General features: G+C 46.3%; 2 protein-coding genes across 7 annotated transcripts in view; one reads left to right on the top strand and one right to left on the bottom strand.

The window, feature by feature from the left end:
* COG1 (component of oligomeric golgi complex 1) overlaps positions 1-6,821 on the top strand; it is a 38,095-nt gene extending 31,274 nt beyond the window's left edge. For 3 of the 4 annotated variants that reach the window (XM_085861531.1, XM_085861529.1, XM_085861528.1), the window contains exons 16-17: positions 1,012-1,090; positions 6,301-6,821. In XM_085861531.1, coding sequence (XP_085717657.1) covers positions 1,012-1,090; positions 6,301-6,426 — 205 coding nt within the window. In that variant the 3' untranslated portion in view covers positions 6,427-6,821. Of the gene's footprint in view, positions 1-1,011; positions 1,091-1,293; positions 1,385-6,300 lie in introns of all 4 variants that reach the window. The other variant, XM_085861530.1, reaches the window with a different exon arrangement.
* The window catches only part of PMS2 (PMS1 homolog 2, mismatch repair system component), an 18,842-nt gene continuing 1,620 nt past the window's right edge, over positions 6,779-24,000 (bottom strand). Inside the window, exons 2-14 of one of the 3 annotated variants that reach the window (XM_085861532.1) lie at positions 21,817-21,956; positions 21,410-21,496; positions 21,061-21,178; positions 20,759-20,942; positions 15,308-15,475; positions 15,070-15,167; positions 14,852-14,951; positions 12,247-12,484; positions 10,243-10,966; positions 9,975-10,142; positions 9,667-9,767; positions 9,264-9,433; positions 6,779-7,015 (exon numbers count right to left, since the gene is read on the bottom strand). In XM_085861532.1, the coding sequence (XP_085717658.1) occupies positions 6,875-7,015; positions 9,264-9,433; positions 9,667-9,767; positions 9,975-10,142; positions 10,243-10,966; positions 12,247-12,484; positions 14,852-14,951; positions 15,070-15,167; positions 15,308-15,475; positions 20,759-20,942; positions 21,061-21,178; positions 21,410-21,496; positions 21,817-21,956 (2,437 nt within the window). In that variant the 3' untranslated portion in view covers positions 6,779-6,874. The remainder of the gene's footprint in view (positions 7,016-9,263; positions 9,434-9,666; positions 9,768-9,974; positions 10,143-10,242; positions 10,967-12,246; positions 12,485-14,851; positions 14,952-15,069; positions 15,168-15,307; positions 15,476-20,758; positions 20,943-21,060; positions 21,179-21,409; positions 21,497-21,816; positions 21,957-24,000) is intronic. The other 2 variants (XM_085861534.1, XM_085861533.1) reach the window with 2 other exon arrangements.

The following is a 24,000-nucleotide window of genomic DNA, read 5'->3' as shown; positions in this document are numbered from 1 at the left end:
GTCCACACATACACTCGTCTCTGAGCTATCATGAGTTAGAATCCTATCCCAGCTTTAAACTGTCATCCCGGTGTTTCACAGGCAGAGTGATTCATCATGTGTGGCGTCCTTCAATGCACGTTAAACTGGACGGCCCATCTGCGGCATTCGTTGAAAGACGCTAAAGATCCCATGGTGTCCTTTACGAAGAGTAGGCGAGCTAGTGCTGGCACACTGGACAAGTTACACATTCCTGCCCTGACTTCCTGTGTCGGAGTGGCAAACCGTCCAGGATTTTCACCTCAGCTAAGAGACTGCATAGGCTCTTTGTGTGGAGCTTGATTGATTAATTAATAAAAAATGTACAGGATGATGTTGGTTTTCCTTCCGTAGCCCAAGAGGGCTGTTTACCTGAAATGAAAACACTTGTTCGCATGAATTTGTTTCAAGTTTAGGACTTGGTGTCTGCACAATGACCACACGCTGAGATAACCTGTTGTCAGATTATTTGAGAGACCAGAATATTCAGGGTGCCGGCGATAATTCATCGACTTTTCTAATGCGAGATGATGGGACACCCGGCTTGACATCCATCCGCCGGCTGGCGCACCACAGGCCTGTCCCTGGCCATGAAGCACCATTTCAAATGCTCAGGAGTGTCTATCAGAGTGTAAATACCTTCATCATCCATTGTAATGGGATTCATCCCACGAATCATTTAACGTTTCCAAATCATTCACTCATTCGATGTATTTGTATTAATATTTTATAGTTTCAAACCCTGACGCATTATAATAGAGATAAAATGTTTTTTTTTGTGGAGAAAATTGATTTCGTTTTCCTTCAACTTTGACTCGGGTAATTTGTTTTATTTTAGTCTGTTTTTTTTTTTTCCTCCAGCTTTCATTCTCTCATTCACTTTCACACCCGTCCATTTCGGCATCAATGGCCAACTGTCTCTATGCACTACTTTTGACTCTCGATTGCTGCCAAGCGAGCCCCTATTGATCGTACCGTGGGATGTTTTCGCAGGTTTGCACTGCTGCCAGTGAGTTCTTCCCACGGCTCGCGACATGCAGCAACACCCAAGGCAGAGATTCCGCAGGACACGGTATGAGAACTGAGTTTATGGCACGTTGCGGTACTGAGGTCAGCACTGTGGCTTAAATTCAGTGTTACGGAACTGTTGTAGCTATCTACAGCTGTCTAATTGGAAGGAGTGGCCCCTCGAATCTGTAGTAATGGAAGCATGCATATTAGGGGGTTACAAAGCCAGACAGATGTAACCACAAGTTTGTCTTTTGCACTTGCAAGGTTTGTGGTGGAAGCAACACCACTGTGCCAGAAAACATGGCCGTACGAAAGCAGCACGGCCTTGAAGATGAGTCGTCCCCCTAATACGCAGGTCACTCTTTGTCCAAAGACCCAGGTCGTTGCGCATTCTGCTGTGATGCTTTGGCCAACGTGAATTGGCGCTCAGATGAGGTGTTGACATTGAGGCCCAGAAGAACATGGCATGAAATGATGGCCGTTACTTCATTTTAAAACTATGCATTGCTTTGACCATCGAGCTGCTCTGATGTATTTAACCTGCTGTTTTGTTGGTTGCTGTGATGGCTAATATTATGCTCACATTTTGTCCCTTCGTGCTCTCCCATAATCCCATTCGATCACTGGTTTCCAGAATTGTAATATCCAACAGCAGGTGTGTGTCACTTCATACAAACGATAACACGAAAATCCCGAGAACGATAGTTGAGGATTTAAGCTACAGGACCAGAGATGGGGTTAAAATGTAGTTGGTGGGGAGAGATGGGATGCTCTAACTCGATGAACCTTCAATCCTACTTCGGGTAAAACTTTGCGATAAGTAAGCAATACAACATGTGCCATGCACACATCAAACGTGCAGAAAATTTAAGTATCATGCTGGGTAGGGTTTTCTTTTTTGTGTATAAATCGTCGAGGCTCATGGAAGAGCTTAGTACGAGTACACTGAATGAATGGATCAGGACAAAAAGAACAGTTTGGAGAGGGAGGAAACACCAACAGCAGAGTTGAAGGCCAAGATAGATACAGAAGGAAACTCTCACGAGGGGAACTGGAAATTTGGAAGGAGGGGGGGGGGGAGGTTAACGAGGGTAGAAAAGATCATGGTTTAGGACTGGGGACGATATCTGAGATGGTGGTGAACAGCTGTCTTGAAGACCTGAAGGGAAGAATGAAATTTGAGAATGTGGACGTTTGTTCTACCATTGGGAAAGAAGAGGAAACAAATGAGTGGAGGTGAGCAGTGATCCTGCATTTAGGTAGTTTCACCAGAAGGGGGTTGATGGTGGACCATGTGTGTCATACAGAAACCTGGGGGGTAAAAAGCATGGAAAGAGCAGATGGTGCAAGACCAGAAAGAAGGCAGTGGAAAACAGACTACCAACGTTTTCTTTGATGGCGAAGTGATCGACCCAGACTCGACTTCATCACGGTAGATTCCAAGAATCCTGAAGGCCTTGGTTTTGACGGTGTCAAGCTGAGCAAGACTGAGGCAGGGGTACCAGCCCAGAGGGGAGAGCAGTACTCCATCAAGCAGTGGATGAAAGCCTTGTCGGTGGATTGGTGTTCAGGTATGCCAAGGGAGGATTTTGTATGACGGAGGATGCCCCAGTCAGCGGCTGGCTTTGAGATGTGTTTTGCCCAAGAAAGATCATGGCTAATAGACCTAAGAGTTTGAATGACTGAACTTCTTCAAGAGGATTGTTAAGAAGGTAGATAGGAGTGGTAGGTTGAGGGAAGGTGGGGGTTGCCAGTCCTTTCAGAGAGAGATAGAGTGTGAGATTTGTCATGATTGAAAGACATATTCCAAGTGTTTGACCACCTGGTGATTTTTTTTTCTTTTCTTTTCAAGGTCTGAAGAGAAGGAAGAGGCTGCAGCCTGCCTGCCTGAAGAATGAGGGATGTCACGACAGAGGGAGGAGTCACCAGCAAATAGATAAAGGGGATTTTCCAGTGAGTCAGAGAGATCATTGATGAAGATCAGGAATAGGACTGAGCCCAGAACACGACCTTGGGGCACTCAAGCCTTGAGAGGGAGAGTCTATGAAAGGATTCTGTTGAGTGCCACACATTGGCAATGAGAGTCAAGGAAATCAGTAAGAAATGTGTGGAGTTAGAGATGATGCCACAGGCAGACAGTTTGGAGAGCAATGCGGGACGCCAGGCTTTATCAAAAGCATGAGATATGTCCAGAGAGATGGCTTTGATCTCATGTGTCTGACATTGAGGGCCTCAATTCATTGCTGTGTTCGTCGAAGTAGTATGTCCAAGGTGGAGTGACCTGGTCTGAATCTGAATTGGTGATCTGAGATGAGGTTGTTGGAGAAAAGGATTTCATATCAACTCTGATGGATTCCATGACCCTGCTGCTGATTGGAAGCAAGCTGATAGGTTTTTGCATCCGTCCATTTACCTTTGCCACTAAAGGTGGACAGAGGTTATGTTTTCACTCCCGTCTGTTTGTGAGCAGAATTTCTCAAAGTTAAGGACGGATTTGGACAAAATTTGGTGAACAGGTTGGGTGTGTGACAAGGCCGAATTGATTACATTTTGCTGAAGATCCGGATCCGATAATTTTCTAAAGTGATTCTTCACCGAGAGATGGGGCCAAAAACGATACATAGCATGACATTTCAAAATGTTGTGAACAGATTATGACGAAACTTGGGTTTCAGTTGGGTGTGTGACAAGAACAAGCTGATTAGATTTTGGTTCAGGTCTGGATGCAGATCTGGCCTATCAGTAGAATAGAAAACGTAAACTGTTCAGCCTGGTGGAGGGATGCACTCCACCGAGTGCTCTTTTAGTTTATGTAATGGAGTCATGTTGGCTGATTTCCAAGCAGATGGAAGATTACTGTAAATGATAGGATGAAAATGGCAGAGAGAGGATATGAAAGAGAAGCAAAACAGGATTTTTGGACCAGTGAGCTGATGCCATCTGGTCCAGTTGCAGAGTCAGAGTCGAGATTTGAAAGAACCTTCTCCACCCTCAATCCGGGAACAGTTGGGTATGACAGGGAAGAGTGGGTACCTTGAGTGAGGGGTTGGGGACACAAGATTTGGAAGCAATCGAGGCATTCAGCCTTCTCACGAGAGTAGTCGGTGATGTTATTAAGAGAGGAGAGGGAAGGGATGGAAAGGGGAGCATACACCAGAGACAGACTTAACAAGGTGACACCAGGTTTTAGAGGAGGGAGACAAGTTTGACTTTTTGGAATGCATTGAGATTGCCTTCGATTGGATTGGCCTTCCAGGAAGAGACGGCTAGTTGTTTCAGAGCAACTGCCTCACCATAGGATTTGGTGTACCATGTGTGAGAAGAAGGGTAGGATAATATGAGATAGATTCTCTGGAAGAATTCCCAGGCTGAGTTAACATAATAACATCAGGGGTAGGAGACCATTTCTGAACAGTGTGACCACTCCTTGGCTTTTATCACAAGATCTTGGCTATTCGTTGTTCACCTTGGCGTCTTGATTTTCTATAGGTTTTCTATTGTCATCGCTTTTCCGAAACCTTGTGAATTCTTGGCTTTTTTCATTGGCTCACCTTGGCATTTATGAAAACGAGGAGTGGTCTCACTGTTCCTGAAGAGAGGTGACTGCCAGATTTGCCAGTGTTGCGGCAGCTCTCTGAGACGAGCCAGAGATGTTGACTTTCACGAGCACATGATCAGATGAACCAATTTGAGCAGATTAAGAGCAGGAGGCATTTGCAGGAAAGTTGGTCATCACCAAGTTCAGAAGGGAAGATTTGCCATTGGGAGAAATCTGCATTGGAAAGTTTACAGATAGAGTCAGTCCCATGGCAAAGACCTTTGTTGAAGTGGCATGGCTGGTGAGAAATACAACGCCCAACCAAGTTACATGGTGACAATTGAAATTGCCACGTATGAGTAAGAAAGACTTGGGACGGGTGGTTAAACGTTTGTCCATGTTGTCTGAGAGAGATGTATATGGAATGTTCACTGTTAGGCGGACAGTACAAGTACAGCACACAGATGAAGCAGAGGGGAAGTCGCAGCCAGAGGTAGTCGTGGGGAATGGGAGGTGTAAGATCAGTACATGGAAAGTGAGGAATTGAGTTATTGATATAAAATGCACCTCCACTGCCGGTGCGTGGTTCAGGCCTATCAAATCAGAGGAGAAAATAACTGGGGAAGAGACACAAAGGAGTCAGTGATGTCCTGTGGGAGGAAGGATTCTGTTAAACAGATGATATCTGGTTTATCGGTAGCAGCCTGGATTGAGAGATCTAACAGGTTAAAGTGACGAACTCAGATGTTTGAGGTCATCACAATTAGAGTTTGGGGGGGGGGGGCGTTGGGAGGGTGCAGGATAAGGGTGGGTGGGAGGGATGCTTTGCAGGGACAAGGGGACTCTTTAGGGGGGTTAAGTGAGGAAGGTGTGTGTGTGTGTGTGTGTGTGTGTGTGTGTGTGTGTGTGTGTGTGTGTGTGTGTGTGTGTGTGTGTGTGTGTGTGTGTGTGTGTGTGTGTGTGTGTGTGTGTGTGTGTGTGTGTGCAAGGGAATGTTTGAGAATGTGGGATAAGGAGTGATGCAGAAAGGGGGGACATGAATCTTTGAGTAGGTGGTCACCCTTATTCTGAAGAGGGAGAGGTAAACCTTGTATGCGCTGGATGGGTGGGTGAAAGGCTGCAACAAGCTTTCTCTGCTCTCACTTCGGAAAGCAGTGCAGGATTGGGATGTTTAGAGAAATATGATCATGAATGCCACCAGATACGAGATAACTCATAACCAATCTATATATAATCGGCTAATGCTGTCTCTCTTGTCCACCCTGAAATAAGGAAACGCTCCTTGTGGATAGAAAAATTATGTAAAAGTCACTTCAAATTAATCGAAACCTCTGGGAAAATTATTTTTAAAAATTCTAATCAGACAAAAATTTGAACTTGGATGGTGTATAGGTTCCAGGTGACCATGCCCAAATGTTTTTTCTTTCTCATCAAGAAATAAACCTCCCATTTTGAGCTCTTTCAACCAGAGTAAGAAAAGGCTTTTCTTTTCTCCATCGTAGTATTTTTTACCATGCGCTTCAACTCGTACTTTTGATTTAGCTTATGTGGAACCTGGTTCGATTTCCAACACTTTGAAGTGTTGGCTTTTCTCTGGAGGGGGGGGGGATACTCTGCTTCAAGTTCTAATAACCCTGGTTCTCGGGACTTCAGAGTGTGATGCACAATTAGGGAGTTCTTCGTGCATGCTTGGTGTCTTTGTTCAGTTTCCTTAAGTACATTTTGTCCTACAGGTGTCTACACAACTCCAGGCCGTGGCACAGCCAGGTACCCTTTTCCAGCAGCTCGCTGACAAGGACAGCAGTGTGGGTGTACCATCGCTATTCACCTTGGGTTGGCTGACAGGTATCGCCAAGTGAGGACCAAGAGGCGGCGGAACCCATCAGGCAAGCCTGCCAAGAACGAGTATGTCATAGTTTTCTTGAATGGACTTTTACCACAAAAGGATTGTTTGGGTAGAAAAGGAACAGTGGTAACTCTATATTCGAAACTAAATGTGTATATATTTTTCCAGAAATAAAACACATCAGACTTCGCTTAAATAAACGAGCATGGGTTGATGATCACTTTGCTACCACTTATTGTATCAATAAAACAAGACGAAATCACAGCAGTTCACCTTTAACATGTTGCATTGCATGCAAGGTTGTGATTATTGTGATTCTGTACAGAAAGGAAAACATGTTAAAATATGAGAAAAAGAACCTGACATGGGTGTTATGTATTTATTAATAAAAACAAATTTGGAAACTAACACGACAAGCTTTGGTATCGGTGAGTACACCTACGTTAGGATCATTAAATGGGCTAAGTTGAGACCATGTCCAAGTTGATAAGGTGCCGGATGGTCGGTCGGCCATGGGGACAATTCCATGGCTGTTCCATCTCGCCCATGTGCTGTAGGAGTCTCTTCATGTCGCTGGCACTTAACGCTGTGCCAATCATCACCTGTACACAGAGCAGAAAATTTGACTCGTCAAATCCTTCACGCTCCTCATTGGCAATGTATGAGCCAATGTTTGTTTGGAATTTTACGGACCGAGTGGTCTACATATTTGTGGGTGCTCCTGTGTGGTTCAGGGGCAAAGGATGCAAAAGAGAACTCGAGGGGGAGCACTCGGTAGAGTGCAAAACCTCTGCCACCAATACTGCTGGGTCACTTAAGTGAACCTGATATCCCATTCATTGTAGGTCAAAACGGATCAGACTCGACTGAACCACGATTGAGTAAACTAAACTAGATCGACGCACATGTAGAAATGCCCCCAAAAAAAAAAATCGAAATTTTTTTTGAAAAAAAGTTGCAAAATTTTTTTTCTCTATAAATTTTTTTTGGGGGGGTTGGAAATCACCTAAAACATGTTGAAATGCAAAAAAAATTGAAATATTTTTTCGAAATGGCCGCCGTAGCGGCCATATTGGACTTTGGACCAAGTCCACAATCTAATGGCATGATCCTTGAACCATACCTAATCCCCCCACCAAGTTTCGTCGAAATCCGTCCAGGAGTTTTTCCGTAATTCTGTTCACAAACAAACAGACAGGGGTGAAAACAGTAACCTCCGTCCATCTTCGATGGCGGAGGTTAACTAAGTAACTTGAGTGGTCCTGTGGGTATGCATACATAGTTTAAGAATACACAGCCTCTCAATGTTGGACCATAGTTTTACGTGATTATATCGGTCACCCAACAACCTTCGTGTGTGTATATATATATATATATATATATATATATATATATATATATATATATATATATATATATATATATATATATATATATATATATATATATATATATATATATATATATATATATATATATATATATATATATATATATGAGGCCCCACGAGGAGTGATGTAAGCGACACTTTTTAATGATATAATGATGATAGGGGAAGGTTAAATAGTGCTATATGGCATTAACTCCAAAATGGCCGACGTGTCCCTTACATCACTCCTCCTCGTGGCGCCTCATATATATATATATATATATATATATATATATATATATATATATATATATATATATATATATATATATATATATATATATATATATATTTCCAGTTGTGCCGCTGGAGATTGAGGAAGAAGTAGAAAACAAACGTACACTGCTCGTGTACAAAATGGTATAAAGTCCTCCATTAGAAAAGTCAAATGCTAAGCTCGTACATTCACTAAATAATGACCACTGGTGGGGAAGGGAGGGGGGGCGGCAGATCAGACATAAACCATGCTCTATATAGAGCATCGGTGTTGCCATGAAGCAGTTTCTATGGCTGCGGTTACAACAACCTATGTTTTCTTGCCTACGACCCTGGATGGGTCGCCACTCCAACACACGGAGGGGGGAAGGGAAGCAAAATCAAATTCTAAGGGTACATACATTCACCACTTTAGGAAGGAAGGACAAAGCAATCTGGATCGGCTCACCTACAGCCGCTAACATCATGACATCAGCTTAAAAGTAGGAAATAGAATTTGACATGAATGTGTGTGGATATGCCTCCACCCATTGTTAGATGGCAACCCACTGTTACGTTTGATCTTAAAGGTCACATGAGCAAGAGAGAAGAGATGACATCTGATGCTTCGAACTAACTTGAGTTCTGATCTGCAAAATGATTTTTAAAGGGCACATGCATGACCTTTGACCCATACAACCCAAAAATTGAATCGGTTAATCTTTCTATTTTCAGTTCATACTTGTACAAAGTTTGGTTGAAATCCCTTCAGTGGTTAACAAGTTATTGCAGACACAAAAAATATCGGAAGGACAACCGGAAAATGAAAAACACGGCCTTCGTCTGCGGACATGGAGAAAAAAAAATGTTGGCCATTCTTCCACCAACCAAAATTCATGGCGTAAAAGCAGAAACCTATAACACATCCGACATGCCTTCAAGTACCAATAACTAACACTATTTGGATTCGATTTCTAAGACAGAATGTTCCAACATTGCCATTGTTGAAAATTGCACCGTTCACTTCAATGGAGGCCAAGCATGTTGACCCTCGTCGAAGGGTGAAATACCTTGCTAACAAACCTCTCTGCTAGCAAAACAAGTCACCAACAACACTTTCAATGCCATCAACATTTCAAAACAACACAACTAACAAGGTCTGTGGAACAAAGATGTGCAAAAGAAACTTGCAGGCATAAAGATGACGACGATGCAATAGCAATTACCGACTGACGGCATGCCCGCGAAGCAAACATGGCCCGTACACGAGAAGGTCGGCACATCGTCCCAGGAGCATCACTCAGCATGAACAGCAGTTCATCTACATCACTTGATCCAAACGTCCATCCACGGCTCGTCGGCAATGTGGTGAGACATACGCGCTGGGTCGGTGCAGCTGTGGGTGGTGGGTGATGGTTGGATATCGCACATTGTTTATCACCAACGAAATAAATGAAAACTACTTGCAGGTTGACTTTTTCTCCAAAGCGCGATTGATATGCAAAGGTGTATTCTCAACTTCACACGACACTTTGGTTCATCCCGGTCATGGGACGACTTGCACATGGGTATGTATCACGATATTCAGAGAAATAAGAGTCAACACAGATTGGACAGCAGTCTCCTTACCCTGTTTGTCAATAATGAAGTCGAACCCGTTCTTCCTGAACACCTCCAGGTTCTCCATGAGCAAGGCCTCGTTCACAGCCGTGAGTTGCAATTTTTGGGGCCTGATAAGACAATGTGGAGAGATGCTAAGAAAAGCGAATGAAGGAGTGGAAGGGGAAAGGATGGGGGTAGGGGCGGTGTTGAAATATTTATAGGACCAGGACCGGTGCATACAGATCACAACCAACAGGCGATCTCCAATGCTCACGTGATTAGGACCAGGACCGGTGCATACACATCACAACCAACAGGCGATCTCCAATGCTCACGTGATTAGGCGCTGCCCAGTGAGCGCTCCCTCGTGCTGCAGCCGCTCAAAGTTGTACTTTTCATCACTGGCATGCTGGTCAATGATGAAGAGATCTTGACCCAAGCGTGCCACCACAAATCCACGATTAAATTGGCCTACGACCTCCATGCAGCTAAAAGAGTCCTTCCTGCAAAGGTGTTTGTTTGCATGAAACTTTCAATCGGTGAACTAAATCAAATTATATTACTCCACATTTTAAACCTGCGATCCAAGGTGCGCCCACAAACCTGATCTCCTTCTGAAGCTCCTCCTCTGCCGATAGGTTCTCAGATGGGTCGATCCTCGCCCGGAATCTCCGTTGGAACCTTCTCTCCACATTGCCACCACCACGTTCGTGCAATGCCCGGACTTGGCTGGTCAGTTTCTCCAGGCAAAATGGGAGGTCCCTTAATCGCCGGGCAATCGATACGGGCATATCTTCCTCGGTGGAATTCACCGATAAGGCCAGGTCATGTTTTCGCCGTTTAACCGATATGCAGTGGCTGGGAGAAGCATCAAATGCACTGGCCTGAGTGCGTTTCAGTTTTGAAGTCAGAGAGGGTGCGGAAGAAGGGAGATTGTGATTGGTTTTCGAGGGGCTCTCCGATTGCAGGTTGGAGTGTTCTGCAAGCACGTCATTCCCTTCGCTGGAAACGTTTCGAGTCCTTAGTTGGGTTGTGATCACTGGTTGAGACGAAGTGGGGGTGCTCATTTCTTCGACCATTGTTGACCGAAAACCTAAAGGGAAAGTCGCAACCTTTTCTTCTCTGCAATTTCGGTGTGATTGAGCCAAAAATCGGTTTATGCTCGGCTGTGAGAATGAGCTCTGCTTCAGGATTTCTTTCTTCCCCGGCGCAGAGTCGAAATCGCGGAAGGAAAAGGCTTTGTGCAGAGAAGAAAGATGTACGTCACTTCTCACACAGTCTCTCTCTGATGTGTGATCATATTTACAGGGGCTGCACCGTGTTGTCCCTGGAGAAACAGGATTAGTTGGTCATTGCATTTTGATCCTGCAATGGACATCTCGTAACTGCTTTTGGCTAAACATCATACCCAACTTCTCGTTTCTCTCTCTCATACTGTATCTGATACAACCCTCATTTTAAAAAGCTCTGGAGCTTATCACACAAAGTTTTTGTTTGTTTTTGTACACAAAGTCAAGGCTCGTGGAAGAGTGAACTGTCCTAGAACAGTGAACGAATTAGGATGCAACAGAACAAAAGGAACAGTAGAAGGAAAGAGAGAGGGGGGATGTGGTGGAGGATGCATGGGGTGTACAAGATGGATACAGAAGCAAACAAAAACTGGAAATTTGGAAAGAGATGGTCTTGGTGGTAGGGCATGGAAAGGGTTAAGGGGAGTAGAAAAAAAGATCAGAAAAATATTTGGATGGGGGATGATCTGAGATGGTGGTGAACAGCTGTCTTGAAGACCTGGAGGGAAGAATTAGATTGAAGAGAATGTGGAAGCTGATTCCACAGGTGGGAAAGAGGAGGAATGAATGAGTGGAGGTGAGCAGTGATCCTGGATTTTGGGAATTTAAACAGCAGAGGGTTAGTCTTGAAGGGATATTAAAATGTTTTACAAGTCATATTTTCACAAGGGATTAACTCACGATTATACAACTGGAGAAGAGCCTTCCAAACGCACAAATAATAGCAGGAATGTTTACAGTGTGGCTGCGGCACACGTCGGGCAGCTCTCCTCGGGTGTTTCGTAGCTGAACCAACAGGGGTGATGGACAATTTTAAAGCTGTCCAATAAATGGAGTTTTCTTTTTTATTTTATTTTATTTGGTGAAGGGGATATAGGTGGTGTCTTAGAACCGATTGGACAAGTTGATTTTCACATCCACGCAGATCATGATTGTGTTAGGATATTGGTTGTGCTCTCATAAATGGACACCAGCTGGGATTTTAACAGATCCGACAGTGACAGCACCATAATCTTGAGGTGAGCACTTTTGCTTGAAGCTTAGAATCCGAATCGTTAATACCGCTGCCTTCAGTCACAACCAAGTCCAGTGCCCTCACCATTAAATGACAGCCATACCCAATTGTGGGACCTTCAGGAGGCTTAAAAGTGATGGCCTTCCAGACCGTACAAGCAATAATGGTGTTAGCAAACGTCACCCTCCAGCTTAATCGATTCGTAAATTTCACCCGAGTGTTAAAACTTGTGAATTTCCAAGGAATGCTTCACAAAATATGCGACAATATTGCGATGATCAATCGGCAATCTTTTGCTCTCACCAGGCAAATACTCCTGGCTCAGGTTTGCAGGCAGCTGGTTCAGCGTTTCCTCAAACATAGTGCTGAGCGAGGCTTTGAGTGTAGCAAGTAGCAACGACTCTCGCTGCATGAGGACACGCCGCTTGTCGGGAGTCACGTTGACATCCAAGAGATCGGCTTCAAGGCCGATACTCAAGCAGGTAAACGGGTACTGATGTCTATTGTATGAGTGATAAACCTCATTTATGAGTTTTGAGACCTGAAGGCACAAACATCAATGTTTCCATCTGCTCGTTACTAATAATTTTAATTATTATTTTTAATCGGTGACCTCAGGCTCACGGAGGGACTTGCACGTGCATTACTTGCAGGTCATGTTCATTCATACAAGTCATTCCACTTTTATGTCAATCACAACCTGGACTCAATAAGACGGAAAAATCATCACAGTGTTTGAGATTTGAACCTGCTGTCCAAGCATAATGCTCAGATGGGAATGACAAACCCAACATTTCAGCATCATAAACTACGGGTCCAGATGGGAACACCATCACAATTGTAAAATGCCAATTAATTAATTATCTGAACACATAAACGCAGGAAAATCATATTTAGATGGATAAATCGAAATTGTGGAGGATTTCAGCTGCAAGAGTAGAGCTGAACATGTATTGTAATCATCAAAAACATTAGGGCACTAAAAGAATATCGGGGGATATTCACAATTTTTTACTAAATTATTTCTCGACGAGCCGAAACCCCGTCACAGACGGATTCCGTTCATTCAACCACCCTCACCAGCTCACCCACACTCAAGGGACATGGACTGGACAGGGCATGCTTGCCCCCGCCCCTGCCCCATTCCCCCCCGCCTTCAATTTGCTTACCCCCGCCCAAAAATGTAATTACCCCGGCCCCGCCCCTTCACTCCTCGCCCCCCTCCGTCTCTTGATTCCCCGCCCCACTTGCCCCTGGGCCCCCGCCCCCTGTCCACCCTCTCACACTCAGCCCGCCTAATTCACCCCAGCCCCCGCCCACTCATCCCCCGCCCCATTTCCCCCCATCTCCCACTTTCAATTTGCTTACCCCCCCCCAAAAAATTGCTTACCTTGCCCCCCGCCTCTTCACTCCCTGCCCCCGTCTCTTCATCCCCCGCCTCTTCACTCCTCGCTCCCCGTCTCAACGAAAAGTGTTTATTCTGCTTCAGCGTTGAAAGTTGACTATTGCCACTACGTGCGATGCATTCTTACAGGTACGAAGTTTCTTTCAGTCCGGGTCACAGTACCGAGAAAAACGTGACGCGACCGTGAGGAGGAGCACAAAATTGGTCCTTCAGTATTAATATATAGAAGATACAATGTTTCTTGTTATATTTTTGGTGTCAAATTCACATTCTGAGGTAGTCCGCATGTGCAGAAGAGGGTTTTACATTGCAGACGCTATTTTCGAGGAGTGGAATTACACCTCTCAGCGGTAACGGTCTGTCGACGACAAATGTAATGACGTCAGCGAATGACCGATGATGTCATGACGTCCTGACGCCTCTCAGCGGTGACGTCACACGTCGCCATGTAAACAAATGTAAAACGAAAAGTGTTTATTCTGCTTCGGAGTTGAAGTTTGACTATTGGCACGATGTGCGATGTGCAATGCACTCGTACAGGTACGAAGTTTCTTTCAGTCCAGGTCACAGTACCGAGAAAAACGTGACGCGACCGCGAGGAGGAGCACAAAATTGGTCCTTCAGTATTAATATATCGATACCATCATGGTGGTATTGGTCACACTTTGGTTGATATCATCCATGATAGTGTTTAGCCATCCATCCATCTATTGGGACCATACTTTGTGCAGAGCGTCGGTGCTGCCGAAGCAGTCTCCTTGGCTAGTGGGCACAATCCTGGACAGGTTGCCACTCCGACACAGTATACCAGCAAGCTGGCACTCATTTTGCAGACCTCAGAAGGATGACGGGCAGAGTCAACCCCACCTGGTATTAATTCAACAGCAAAGCAGGATTTGAACTCAGGACCCCAGGATCCCAAGCCCGCCACCCTAACCATTAAGCCAACACCAGGCATATATTAGCCACGATGCGCCATTTTTCCTTTCGAGAAAGCACAAGTTCAATGTGGATCGTACAATATCGACTGTGCCTCAGGTGGTGTTCCAAGGCATTCCAGAGTGGATTCATTGGGGTTAAAGCAGGGCTCTGGGATGGCCACTGAAGATTTCAAATATTGTCTTCGTAACGACTCCGAACAGACACTGCAGCATGGTGGGTACGTCGTCATGCTGGGAGATTTTCATACCCTCACTGTTAGCTGGTCGTGCTGTGTTGTCCAAAATGTCACCGAGACAGACATCATCACCCACTGCTTTTAGTGTCCAGGAATGTACGCACATTCAGAATGTAAAGGTTGCTTTCATCGTGTGGTGTCCTCCTACTTTTAATACAACCATGAATTGGATCGATGTGGAAAAATAAACTAAAGGCTGAGCACATGGCAAACGATACTGGTTACAACATAAAATTTGGAACTTGTTACGAAGTGGAAATGAGAGAATGTTAAAGATGGAAATCATTGTGATTGCAAATGGAAGGAAAAAGAAAGAAATGTTGCACCTTGGGTAGATCGCAAGGCCGGCGATTGACGAACAGGAACTGACGATCCGTAGCGCTCCGACCAGAGCCATGCTCACACTTGGATATAAAACCGGAGATCCTGCAACGAAAAAGCTCACCTCGTGCCGAGGGTGTTCGTCTCCGTGTTATAGTTTAATACAAGACTCGCCGTAAAATGTCAACGAACGTACATACAGGAACATGATTTAAACACTCACTGTAAAGTTTGCTCAGACTGAGTGCCTGGGTGAGTGGAAAATTCTTGGCAGTTTTCAGGACTGGGAACAGTTTGCTCAAAGGATAAAAGAGACTGAAGCTGGAGGAGAGTGAAGAAAGCTGGCAAGTTTGTTCCACAATGGAGGATGGATTTACAAGAAGCAAGGCACATAAGGAATAGCAGCCAAGTACAAGGTGAAATTGGTTCACTTGGACATCGAGTAAGAGCTAATGATGCACCTGTTTTGGTCCAAAGATGTTGGCGATGGTGTTGCGAAGATCTTGAGTTCCGGACGTGGACAGTACGGTTGTCCGCCGGCCCTGCCCACACTGGTTCGTGCACGAGAGCCGGACACCGGGCATAGCCAACGCATACGCCTGCAGCACCAGCACTGCTTTGCCAAACTCCTACGCATGTCACATGTCAGGCACAGTAACTGAATAACGAGGAACCCTGAACCAAAACAACATTTACTCTCCTTAAATCAGAAAGGGAGGTGGGCAGGGGAGGAAATCAAGAGACCTTGTCTGTGCATATCGAATATACAAAACTAAATTTATGTTTATTTGTTTATACTGTGTATATATATATATATATATATTTCAAAAACTACAAAACTACAAATTTTCCATGTTGCCTAAGGGTCCTCCAAGTATGGTTTCTGTCTGGGTAGCATATCTGGGGGAGGGGGTTCAGGGAGGGGAGAAGACCCAAATTCTATGTAAATGTATATTGTATAGCAACACCTGGTGGTATCCGGTACAGTAAAACCTCAAATATCGTGGGTTTCGACCAATCGTGGGCAACCCATTGTTACGATTTCATTATTGCGGGATTTCATTTTGACCCATCGCGGTTTTTGAACCGAGTCATCGTTTTCGTCCTGTGGGTGAACGATTACCTCCCGTGTTGTTCGATCAGTTGGCTCGAAGTGAAAATGCGGCATCTGTGGGCCGCCAATATGGGGTCAATGATTGTAGGTAGAACCTTCCCCATTGTACTCTTCCTCATTCCCAAACCTTTATTATCCAACTCCGTATTCAAACCCCCATTCTCAAAAACATTCTCATGCGCAGCTCATGAAACAAATTGAGGTGAAGGGATTTATGATGGAGCAGGATTTTAAAACTGACGAGACGGAATTATTCTGGAATATGATGCCATCTCGCACCTCGCTCTCCAAGCAGGAAAGATTGTGGTTCTAGGTAAGGCGATTTAAGGATCGTGTTATCCTTCTCCATTGTGGGTTGTGGCAATACTGTGAGCACCTTCGTCGTAAAGTTAATGTTACTTTTCTGTTCGCTGAATCACCTTCCCTGCTCACGATCCCCCCCCCCTTTCCCCACTCACCCTTCCCTCCCCTTTCCCTGCTCACCCTCCCCCCCTTTCCCCGCATCATCCCAAGCTGAATCTTGTGTTTTTTATTTATGGCAGAGTAGTGTGAGTAAGTAATATGACTACCATCACCCACCTCACTGTGTTGTAATAGTTTTAAAAGGTAAAACTGTTGTAGTTTTGTTTACTTTACACCGTATTTATTGTATTTACATGTTTATTATCTTGCCAAAACGAAGTTTTTGCAAGATATGTTAGTCAGCTTGTATGTTTTTTATCTTGCCAAAACGAAGTTTTTGCAAGATATGTTAGTCAGCTTGTATGTTTTTTTTTATTTTTTTTTTGTCTGTAATCACGTATAAAAAATTCTGCAGAGCACAGTTATCATTGGAAATTTTTGTAACTTCGCATATCAGAGGCCTATAGAGGTCCCTTTCAGCGCATAAAATTTTGAAGGTCAAGGTCAAAGGTCAAGGTCACTTTGTCGCAAATCAGGAGAGTCGACGAAACCCTTATTTTTTGAGTAATTTTAATCGAATCGTCTCCAAACTTTATGGGAATGTAGTATATGGTCTGGCGCTCAGCTGATTAGTTTTTGGTGGCGATTGGCCTTGACCTTCATGGTTAGCGCCTGAGGTCAAACATATTTGACCCCAAGGTCAAATTTTCAAGTTTTAGGAACCATATCATGTAGTACCTCAAATTGAACACCTCGATGAGTGCTTTCTAGATATGTCAAGCTTGAGACATTATGACGTCATTTGGTGACGTTATGAGGCAAACGCATATTTTTCATGGTTACTCTGTAGAACGATTCTCATCGGAATCTCTCGTTGGCAGATATTCCTCAAGGAGTCGCTCCTGGTGGATAGCAGCTCTGTTCACCTCAGTGTGACCTTAAAGAAGTCACACGTGGTCATCTTTTGGCAAGATACGGGTCACCCTGCGGGTGACTGGTTTATTTCAATGTTGCCAGGCTTTATATATATTTATTTATTTATGTCAAGAGTAATGTGCTCATTTCTGGCTGCCGTCGATCTTCCTCAATATTTTCTCGAAGCCGAGGAACCGAACCCTCTTTTTCCCATTGGCCCTTGGTTTCCACAATCACAGTTTTAACTATCGCGGAATTTTCCAGGAACCGAACCTCCACGATATTTGAGGGTTTACAAATCACCCTCTTATATAAAGAAAGTTTTAACAACTTGATAATATGCATTACGGTGATGTTGAAATGTGAACGAGAATAATTAGGAATTTTCAAAATGTTTCATTTCACTCATTTTAAGCAGAGGTTCAAACGAAAGCATCCAACACAGCTTCACAGCGAAGAGGAAGTGATTTTCGCTCACACCATGTACAAGCAGCAAGGATGGTTGATGAAGATGATGTTACCTGACTTCCAAGCAGGTGGAAGAACACCTCAGGCAAACGATAGAGTGAATAGAGCAGAATGTTTGTGAACTACAACATACCGTCTGTTGATTAAATCCGTTTGTAAGGTGATGGGTTCTTTTCCCAGTGCAATATACAGATGGCCTCTGTGGTGTATTGCCAATGCGGGGAGCGTTGTGGGGGCGTGGAGGTGTGGTGTTGGTGGTCACGTGTCCGCGAGGCTTATAGGTGTTTGCACCGCTTGAGGCGTGTGTGTAGTCTGCAGTAGTGTGCATTCGGACGAGCAATAAACAGAGTTCGACAACCCTCACGACTCTCCGTGCCTCACTGCCCTCCGGACACTACACTTGGCGACGAGGCTGTTTCGGATTGACGTGTGCAGAGTGCCTGGTTTCAGCGGTATTGACTTGGAGTCTTTAGCCGGGGCAATTGGATTGTCAGGCGCGCGGAGGGCCGGGGAAATCAGCGCAGCTCGCGCGGTTCGAGTTCGACCACCTGGTGAGGAGCCCAGGGAAGCGCATCGCAAGTTCCACGCGCCTGCACGCACAGTCTTCGGTGCGGGTCGTGTCCTGCAGCCAGACGTCTCGCCGTCACCTGCGAATTTGCGTCAAGTGAACTGCAGGACGGCTCGGGGATGGTGGAAGGTCAGGGCATGGCGCACGGTCGAGTGCCCGTCTTCGTCGGAGACGACTTCAAATTGTTTTCAGAACAATTGGGGTGCTATTTCCACGCGAATGATGTAGACGACGAGAGCAAACGCAAATCGATCTTGCTCGCCTCGCTATCAACGGAACATTATCAGCTACTAAGTGATTTGGTAGCACCGGGTAAGCCCAGTGATGACGGGCTGTCGTTTCAGGTCGTGGTAGGGAAGATGAAAGCCCACATGGCGCCGGAGAAGTCATTGCAGCTGGCTCGATACCAGTTTGATCACCTCGCGAAGGGTGCGGAGGAGCACGTCGCAGATTTCGTGGTGCGGGTGAAGCATTCGGCCGTGGCTTGCAAGTTCACGGCAGAGGAGCGTCCAGCTCGACTCAGAGATCGCTTTATTTCTGGGCTGCAAGATGCGAAGATGGTGTCGGTGATTCTGCAAATGCGAAGTGTCGACGTTACATTCGACTCAGCGGTCGAGACTGCTTCAGCTGTCGAGCAGACACTCACAGATGTTCGCGCCATCGCCGGCCAGAACGTGATGCGTGATTCCAGCTGGGGCATGTCAGGTGACCCCGGGGTCCACGCGATGACCCAGGTGCCTCAGGTCACGCGCACACCTATCGGTGCGGGCCGTGGCCGCACGCCGCAGTGCGGCCGCGCGGGCAGCGAGATGAACACCCAGGGGTGCTGGGGATGTGGAGGACAGCATCTGCGGCAGGTGTGCCCGTATAAGAACACCATGTGTTTGCATTGTCACAAGGTGGGACATCTGAAGCATGTGTGTCGAATGGCGAGGGTCGCCGTTAAGGTCCTGGATAGCGAGGTGCGGGACGACCCCAGCGACCTGGAGAGCGGCCTGCAGCCGGGACATAGCAATCCCGGAGGCCCGGAGCAGGAAATGCAACCAATGTTGAGCCTGTTTTCAATTGGTCCGGAGGTAACAAGACCAATAACAGTGGAGGTCGAGGTGAATGGGACACTGGTCGTGTTTCAAGTTGATACCGGGGCTGCAGTGTCGGTCATGGGCGAACAGACCGCTCGTGACCTCTGCGGTGTTCACCTGGTCGAGACGACCTTTTCGCTGTACACGTACACCGGCGAAGTGATTGCACCACTTGCTGTGACAGACGTCTCGGTGGTCTACCAAGGTCAACGCGCCCTACTCTCATTGTTTGTGGTACGAGGGGAGGGGCCTGCCCTTTTGGGCCGGGACTGGCTGGCTTGCTTCAGGCTAGACTGGATGGCATGGTTTTCTCGATTGGGTTTGATGCGCGGTTTTGGTGTGGGACTCAGAGATCGACTCAGAGCCAGGGCAGGTTCGCTGTTCAGCGTCACCCCCACCCCTGATATTGCCAAGGTCAGACGTGCCTGGCGCCATGGAGCGCAAACCTCTGTTCTCGCCAAGGTCAGCCGCGCTGGCGCCGCGGGGCTTGCAGGGTCAGGATGTTTACCTGATTCGGTCCTGTCTGAGGGAGATGTGCCAACTTGTCGACCGGGGGCATTTGATGGTGCCGGGGGAGGTTCGCTTGGGGTGTCACCACGACCTCGCCGGTTGGCGTGTAAGCACGAGCCGCCTGGGGGCGCTTCGGCTGTGTAGTGATGCGGTGCTCCCCAACTTGCTTCTTTATATCTTTAACACGGCCAGGGTTTTTGTGGTCTGCAGCCATCGTTGGGTTCGTCGTGCAACTCAGTACTCGAGCACCTGTCCACTGCATTTTGGGATTCAGCTCGAAAGGATGAATGATGTGCCAGGTTAACACAGCGGCATTGAGGTTGCAGGTTGTGCGGATGAAGCACGTTTTCTTTTGGTGCCGTCTCATCTGAGTTTGCTTCACGGCCGCATGATTAATGCCATTTTTGGCTCTGGTTGTTTTCTGTGTTATGGTACCTATGATTTTTGATTAATGTCGTTTTGTTCCGCTTTGTTTTTTTATACCATAGGTTGCTTTGCCGATGTTGCTTATCATTGTAATGGGCATTTTATACTCATGTTTTTAGGAGGGAGGAATGTGGTGTATTGGCAAACGTGCGCAAGGCACAATGCGGGGAGCGTTGTGGGGGCGTGGAGGTGTGGTGTTGGTGGTCACGTGTCCGCAAGGCTTATAGGTGTTTGCGCCGCTTGAGGCGTGTGTGTAGTCTGCAGTAGTGTGCATTCGGACGGGAAATAAACAGAGTTCGACAACCCTCACGACTCTCCGTGCCTCACTGCCCTCTGGACACTACAGCCTCGAGTTTGGTGCAGAATCTTTGGTTTTTCTCTCTGCGATGCATTTTGCAAATTTTTCTACTCCCTCAGCTCGACCCACCTTCTTAATGTTACGGAGGAACTCTTTCTGTCTGACTGGCAGAGTGGAGAAAAGACCCTGGAGCAGGACGGTTGTGCCAGGGGGTCGGGACTGAGGCGTTTGCGACAACAGCAATCCGTTGTGATCGTACGAGAGTTTCCAGCCGATGCTCGCATCTTCTCGACACGTCACAACGCAGACGTCACTAGGGAGGAAATTGGGCAGAGCGCATTCGAAACCTCAGTTGGTGACTCTTGGATTGCCAATCAAAATGAGAAATCATGAGCTTCAATTTGTGTTTTTTCCGGCTTTGCCGGCTTTACCTTAAGGCACACAGGGAGCTCAGAGCCTCTCCCCGAAAGCCAAATGTGTTGACCGTAACCAGGTCCGAGAACTCGCGCAGCTTGGACGTGTGGTGCTTCAAAGCTACAGGAAAGATGACTGCTTTAAAGAGTAAACCACGTCCCAGTTTTACATCGACTCACCGGAGTTACGGAACCATCTGCATATTATGTATGCAAAAACGGTGGAATATATGAAGCCCCACCATGAAAAATATCCCATTCCCACCAAGCACATAGCACTTCGCTTGCCCCGAACATTTTTCCAAAGCGACCAACAAATGATTCCACCCGCTTCATGGAGAAAAGCAAATGTTTGACAAAGCCATACCCAGGCCTTCAAAGTCTTGTTCCTGCACGCCTGAGCCGTTGTCACACACTTCGACCAGCTCAGCTCCATATTCCCGCAATCTCACCTCTGCCAGGATGGTAAACACACAGGCACAGACAACAAGTAGCACATATAACTCACTGGATAGAAAACTAGCCATTGGGTGGTACCCCAAAACAGGCTCCCAGAAGTATGGTCGACTCTTTCCTGCACAACTCGGTGATACAAGCAAACAAAACATCTGGTTTATCATTTCCCCTGCCCCAAAAGGTCAACAACACATCTCAGCTGCAAAACACAATCCACCAAATTCCAGATGTCATTCTCGGATTGACAGCGGTTGGCGGAGTTTTCTCGGCCTGCTTATATGACCATATGTAATGGAGTCGTAAACGTTCGCCACTTACCAATGGAGCTGGCACCCGCATCCAGACCATTCTCCACCAGCTCCTTAATGGCCGTGGTCAGCGACAAGACCACCTGACCAGAACATAGTTGGTGCACAGCCCCGAGGTCTATGGCACGGATTGCACTCGCCGGTGACGACCTGGAGGCCAAAATACATCCATTTGATGCACCACAAAATTATCCAATTATATGCAAAATGCACATTCCACAATAATTAATTGTTTGTACAAAGTTAACCTCCATTGATATGATGAATAATTAGACTTGCCAGTATGAGCAGAAATCTGCCAATTCGCTGAAGATTGTCACTTTCAGACAATATTCGTTCCCAATCCAAAATCATGATCTTTCCTACCCTCGTTATCCCACCCAACCCCAATCCCTCTTCCATCTAAATTTCCAGTTTTCCTTCCTCGGAGTTTCCTCCTGTATCCACAATGTCCATCCCATGCATCATAATGTCCACCCCGTGCATCATCATGTCCACCCCAGGAACCATCATGTCCACCCCAGGAACCATCATGTCCACCCCATGAATCATGTCCACGCCATTAATCATGTCCACCCCATGAATCATGTCCACCCCATGAATCATCTTGTCCACCCCATGAATCATGTCCACGCCATTAATCATGTCCACCCCATGAATCATCTTGTCCACCCCATGAATCATCATGCCCACCCCAGGAACCATCATGTCCACCCCATGAATCATGTCCACGCCATTAATCATGTCCACCCCATGAATCATGTCCACCCCATGAATCATCTTGTCCACCCCATGAATCATGTCCACGCCATTAATCATGTCCACCCCATGAATCATCTTGTCCACCCCATGAATCATCATGCCCACCCCAGGAACCATCATGTCCACCCCAGGAACCATCATGTCCACCCCATGAATCATGTCCACGCCATTAATCATGTCCACCCCATGAATCATCTTGTCCACCCCATGAATCATGTCCACGCCATTAATCATGTCCACCCCAGGAACCATCATGTCCACCCCATGAATCATGTCCACGCCATTAATCATGTCCACCCCATGAATCATCTTGTCCACCCCATGAATCATGTCCACGCCATTAATCATGTCCACCCCATGAATCATCTTGTCCACCCCATGAATCATGTCCACCCCATGAATCATGTCCACCCCATTAATCAACTTGTCCACCCCATAAATCATCTTGTCCACCGTATTAATCATCATGTCTACCCATGAATCATGTCCACCCCATGAATCATCTTGTCCACCCCGTGAATCATCTTGTCCACCCCATGAATCATGTCCACCCCATGAATCGTCATGTCCACCACATGAACCATCGTGTCCACCACATGAACCATCGTGTCCACCCCATTAATCATCATGTCCACCCCATTAATCATCATGTCCACCACATTAATGATCATGTCCACCACGTGAATCATCTTGTCCACCCCGTGAATCATCTTGTCCACCCCGTGAATCATCATGTCCACCCCATGAATCATCATGTCAACCCCATGAATCATGTCCACCCCATTAATCATCATGTCCACCCCGTGCATCATCATGTCCACCCCATGAATCATCATGTCCACCCCATGAATCGTCATGTCCACCACATGAACCATCGTGTCCACCACATGAACCATCGTGTCCACCCCATTAATCATCATGTCCACCCCATGAATCATCATGTCCACCACATGAATCATCATGTCCACCACATTAATGATCATGTCCACCCCGTGAATCATCTTGTCCACCCCGTGAATCATCTTGTCCACCCCGTGAATCATCATGTCCACCCCATGAATCATCATGTCAACCCCATGAATCATGTCCACCCCATTAATCATCATGTCCACCCCGTGCATCATCATGTCCACCCCATGAATCATCATGTCCACCCCATGAATCATCATGTTTACCCCAGGAACCATCATGTCCACCCCATGAACCATCATGTCCACCCCATGAATCATCTTGTCCACCGTATTAATCATCATGTCCACCCCATTAATCTTGTCCATCCCATGAACCATCATGTCCACCCCATGAATCATGTCCACCCCATGAATCATCATGTCCACCCCATGAATCATCATGTTTACCCCATGAACCATCATGTCCACCCCATGAACCATCATGTCCACCCCATGAATCATCTTGTCCACCCCATGAACCA

Source organism: Eptatretus burgeri, chromosome 17 (genome assembly GCF_056783735.1).
Source record: "Eptatretus burgeri isolate ZD-2024b chromosome 17, Ebu_testis_v1, whole genome shotgun sequence".
Classification (NCBI taxonomy): domain Eukaryota; kingdom Metazoa; phylum Chordata; class Myxini; order Myxiniformes; family Myxinidae; genus Eptatretus; species Eptatretus burgeri.
Note: the sequence above shows the minus strand (reverse complement) of the source record. Positions and strands in the feature narration are given on the sequence as shown.